The sequence below is a fragment of the Crocuta crocuta genome, unplaced genomic scaffold, assembly GCF_008692635.1.
Source record: "Crocuta crocuta isolate KB4526 unplaced genomic scaffold, BGI_CrCroc_1.0 scaffold458, whole genome shotgun sequence".
Classification (NCBI taxonomy): Eukaryota; Metazoa; Chordata; class Mammalia; order Carnivora; family Hyaenidae; genus Crocuta; species Crocuta crocuta.
Genome location: NW_027531908.1, coordinates 324,898 through 329,530, shown reverse-complemented (window position 1 = coordinate 329,530; position 4,633 = coordinate 324,898). Strand labels below are relative to the sequence as shown.

General features: G+C 62.6%; 1 protein-coding gene across 2 annotated transcripts in view; it reads left to right on the top strand.

Moving 5' to 3' along the window:
• Positions 1–4,633, top strand: part of SARDH (sarcosine dehydrogenase) — a 57,772-nt gene that overhangs the window by 19,607 nt on the left and 33,532 nt on the right. The window contains exon 13 of one of the 2 annotated variants that reach the window (XM_077774649.1): positions 2,597–2,680. In XM_077774649.1, coding sequence (XP_077630775.1) covers positions 2,597–2,680 — 84 coding nt within the window. Of the gene's footprint in view, positions 1–2,596; positions 2,694–4,633 lie in introns of both variants that reach the window. The other variant, XM_077774650.1, reaches the window with a different exon arrangement.

Sequence of the window (4,633 nt, the reverse complement as noted above, 5' to 3'; positions counted from 1 at the left end):
CTGGGGGGCAGGTGCCTGGCAGGCGTGTGCAGTCTCACATCAGAGACGGGCATGGGCAGAGGGCAGCACGTGGAGGAGACGTGCACCCTGCGTGCAGGGCCTGCTTGGGATGCCTTTCCTCCCTGGCAAGCTTCTACTCATACGAAGAAACCCACTGTCAGGTGCCCTTCCTGGAGCCCGGCTGTGGCACTCCGCTAAGCCCCTGACAGCCCAGGCCCCTTCCCCGCGCTCCCAGCCCAGCTCCACTTCCCCTCTCCCCTCCCACCCCCCGCACCTTGTGCTGCGAGCTCGGCTGCTCCAGGGCCCCGGGGACAGGAGCTGTGTCCTCATCTCTCTGGCTCCTGAGCACTGAGCACGGAGTCCTGACCCTTAGTACGCGTTCAGGGGTGTTTGCCGAATGGGGGGTGGGGCGGGAGGCAGGCGGCACTGAAGCTGAAGGAAGGAAACTCCTTCATCTGGGACTCCGGTAACTGGACCCCAGAGGGCCCCAGTGTCCCCTGCACTTCCCAGGCAGAGGCTCGCGGACCTCAGCGGTGCTCTTGGCTGAGCTCGGGGGGCCAGCTGGGACCTCGGGCCACGGGTGACCGCCCTGCTGTCCTCAGCCTGCCGGGTCACCCCGTCCTGACAGCCCCACAGCCTCCCCAGCCAGCACAGGGCTTGCCTGGCTCGCACTGGAAGGAGATGGGCTCAGAAGTGTTACCCGGACGTGCACAGCTTTCCAGGCGCGTGGAAAGGGGCACATGGCAGGCACGGGAGCGTGATCCGAATTCACCCAAGCGCCCGCTTCCCCGCGTGGTCAGCCCTGCTCATGACACCTCCCAGCCACGGTGGTTTTATTAGAGAAGGCCACGCCCCTATCCCCTCCTCGGGAAGGTGACCTCCCTGAGCCACAGGGCCACACTCACGGCGGGCTCTGTTTTTGTGTTGAGAACTGCCCCTTGTGCTGCCCCCTTTGGGTGTCCAAGGAGGACGTTCCTCGGTGCCACCGGTTGGCAGTGTCCCCTTCTCGGCCCGCTCAGGGTCTGGGTGGGTCCATGGGAGCAGCGGATATAGCCCGTCTGGAGCCGTGGGCGCCTGCACACTGTGGGCCCTCCTGCCGGTCCCCCAAGGCTGCCCGTGGCCACAGGGCCCCCCCAAACCTGAGAGTGGAGATTATTGTTTGTCCCCCAGTCAAAGAACTCTGCCACTATTCCCCTTTATTGTATCCGTGTGCTACTGTGACTTATAATAAGAAATACCAATTTAGTGTTTGTCCAGTCCTGTTTCTGACACAAAGTTCCCCAAACCTTGGAATTTCCTGAATGATGAAAGCTCAAAGGGGGAGCTGGAGGCGGACTTGCTCACCGGCAGCCACGGAGGCCACCGAGCCTGTATAACGGGCCTCCAGAAAAACCCCAAAGGAGGGGCTCAGAGAGCTTCTGTCCTGGTGAGCACGTGGAGATTTGTGCAGAGTGAGGCCTGGAGGGCCACGAAAGCCCCGTGCCCTTTCCCCACACCTAGCGCCCACTCCCCTCCCGCGTCTGGCTGCTCCCGAGCTATAGCCTGGAGTCACGGGCGATCCAGTGGGGAAAGCATTCCTCTGAGTCTCGTGAGATGCTCTGGCCCGAGGAGGGGGGTCTGCTCGACGGCCCATCGGTCACAAGTCCCAGTAACAGCCTGGAGTAGGAGATGGGGGCAGCCTTGTGGGACCAAGCCCGCAGCCTGGGGGATCTGCTGCTGCCCTCGGGTAGGCAGTGTCAGAATTGGGTTGGCTTCTCGGACCCTCTCCTGGGGCCCGAGAATTGCTTGGTGTTGTGTGGGAGATGCCAGCACACATGCACGGGCACATCGGGCCCGGAAAACGAACTCAGTCTATTATGGTTTGGGATTGCGGTAAAGCATACATCACACAAAATTTGCCATTTTGGCCATTCTAAAGCACGTAATTCGGGGGAGGAAGTACGTTCACAGCGCTACGCAACCTCACCACCATCTGGTGCCGGAGCATTTTCATGCCCCTGAAAGGCAGCCCTGTGCCCAGGAAGCAGTGACCACCCCCCGTTCTCCCCACCTTTGCCCCAGCCTGCATGAGCCACCGATCTGTTTTCTGTCCGAGGATTTGCCCGTTCTGGACGCTTCATGAAAGTGGCTCATGAAGGGTCATGAGAGAAGGTCACATGCAACCTGTGACCTTTCCCTTGGCGCGCTCTGTTTGAGGCTGGCCTGTGGTATAGCACGCGTCCCACGTCTGCCATGTTTTTTTTTTTTTTAAANGACAGAGGCCCCCAGGCGCCCCCCTAATCCCCTCTTTAAAGGCCTCCCTCCATTTGTGGTCACATGGGTCGGGGAGTAGGGCTTTAAGTAGGAATTTGGGGGATGCAATTGTGTCCTGAGCAGAAGGTAACTCAGTAGGGATTCTCTTGCAGGGGGGGCTGGGGGGCTGGGCTCTGGGGCAGCCCCAGCCTGGGCTCGGGTCCCGGCTCCGAGAGTCAGGGCCTCTTTGCCCTCTGCTCCTTGGGGTGATCAGTGGCCTATTCGGTCCCTTGCTGCCCTGCACGGTGGGAGGCGGGGGGTGTCTGGCCCCCCTGAAGGGTGCTCGTTCCCCACCCCTACCCAGGAGCTGCTGGCCCGAGGCTGCGTGTTCCAGGAGCGACAGGGCTGGGAGCGGCCCGGATGGTTCACCCCGAAAGGCACAGCTCCAGTGAGTAGGCACGGGCCTCGCCCACGCCCACACCCGTCCACACCACCCCACCTGCCACCGCCACCCAAGGTGGGGCCTGTGCGGCGGGTGAGTCCCCTTGCGTGCAGGAAGGCTGAGCCCCTGTAGATGTGGCTGTGAGCACGGGGCCGTCCCCTACAGATGTCTCCGGGGCCGTCACTCACCACCCACGGCAGCCAGGCCTTCCAAGGCCTAGATGAGCCCGGGGGCCCCCGGGAAAGCTGCTGTCCCACAGGGAGGGGCCACGCACAGGACTCCCCCGCCGTGCAGGAGAAATGAGCGCATCTTCTCATAATTTTGCTCATATATTTTTGGCAACTGCCACTGTTATTTTACGTTAGTGGGAGGATTTAGCACAGAATTATGCATTCCGTGTTGGTTTGTAATTTGGGATTTCACAGCCTCCTGGCCTCTGGGTGCCCTCCTGGGGGCTCCCCCACTCCCCCGGTGCCTCCCACAGGCCCAGGTGGTCAGAGAAGTACTCAGCCAGCATGCTCGTGAAACTTGTGGGCTGGGGTCCCCTGAGTGGGCGGTGGGGGGCTCTCAGCCCAATCGGGGGGACAGAGCTGCATCCAGATTTGTGCAAATGTAAACCCTCTCCTGCTGCTGTATTTTACCAGGCCCCCTTCCCGTGCAACTACCTCCCGTCGCCATAGCAACTCACGGCCTAAGGCCAGTCCCAGGGCATCCTTAGGCAAGATGGAAGCCAGGGTTCTCAGAGCCTTCCCGGGCAGGTCCCTTCTCTTGGTCTCACTCGGCAGCACAGAGCTTCCCTTGAGGTCCTAACCACTGGAGGGACAGGCGAACGGAGTGAGGCACGGAGCGGATGGAGCTGCTGGGCTCTCTAAGACCGCCAGGGGGCACAGCCTGTCCCCAGGAGGCTGCCTCGCTGGGGACACAGGGACAGGGTGGGTCTCCAACAGCCCCCTGCACAGCCGTCCACATCCCAGCTGGCCTGTCCCTGGAAGCCCCTGTCCCCTGGGCGAGGAGAGGACACTGGATCAGGGATTGAGAACATTCCTTTGGCCTGGAAATGGGCAGGCTCTGTACCCTCTCACCGGGGAGCCATCCTGGGAGTCCAGGGCACTGAGTGACAAGATGTCCCCCAAATCCCTGACGCCTAGCCAGGCTGCAGCTGGGATGTCCCTTCTGGGTCTCAGGGGCCCGGCAGGGAGATGGCTGTGCAGAGGCCCCTGCCCTGGATGCCAGGGCTCGAGCTGGGGCCCGGGGAGCAGAGTTACCCAGCTCAGCCAGGACCCCGCACTCGGCTCGCACCTGTGATAAGAGGCTGGGTAGGTCTGGCCGTGCTGGGGGTGGCAGCTGACTGGCCCCTCGGTAGGAGCAGGGCTGGGGAAGGGTTGGCCGTGTGTGGGCACCTCAGAGCCGCTGACAGTGCAGGACGGGCCAAGGCAAGGGGCAGTCGAGGAGCCAGCCTCTGGGGCCCACGCGGCAAGGTCTGCCAGGCCTGTGACGTCGGGCGAGTTTTAATCTCTGCCTCAGTTACTCGTCTGCGGAAAGGATCTCCCTCCCTAGAAGCTTGAGGCACTCGGAGCAGGGCTTGCCCAAGACTCCGTCAGCCTCTTCGTCGGGGACCTGGTTCTGGGGTCTTATCCTGCTGTCTTAGCCTTGAGGTGAAAGCCCTGACAGTGGCCCAGAGCTCTCAGGTGACGCACCCGTCTCTCCCCACCCCGAATACACCCCACTTTTTCTCCATCCTTCTGGGCCCCAGCTGGCACAGCCCAGCCTCCCCACCGGCCCTCAGACGCACCACTACCACGGCGACGAGGGTGTTTTTGTGCCAGGGTTTGTGGGGCTCCTGAACCCCTTCACCGCCCCCAGGCTGTGCCCCCAACACCGCCTTCCAGAGGGCGCCGGTGAGGCCGGATCGTCCAAGCCACCTTCACCCCTGCTGGCCCAGCTCCCTGCCTGCCCAGC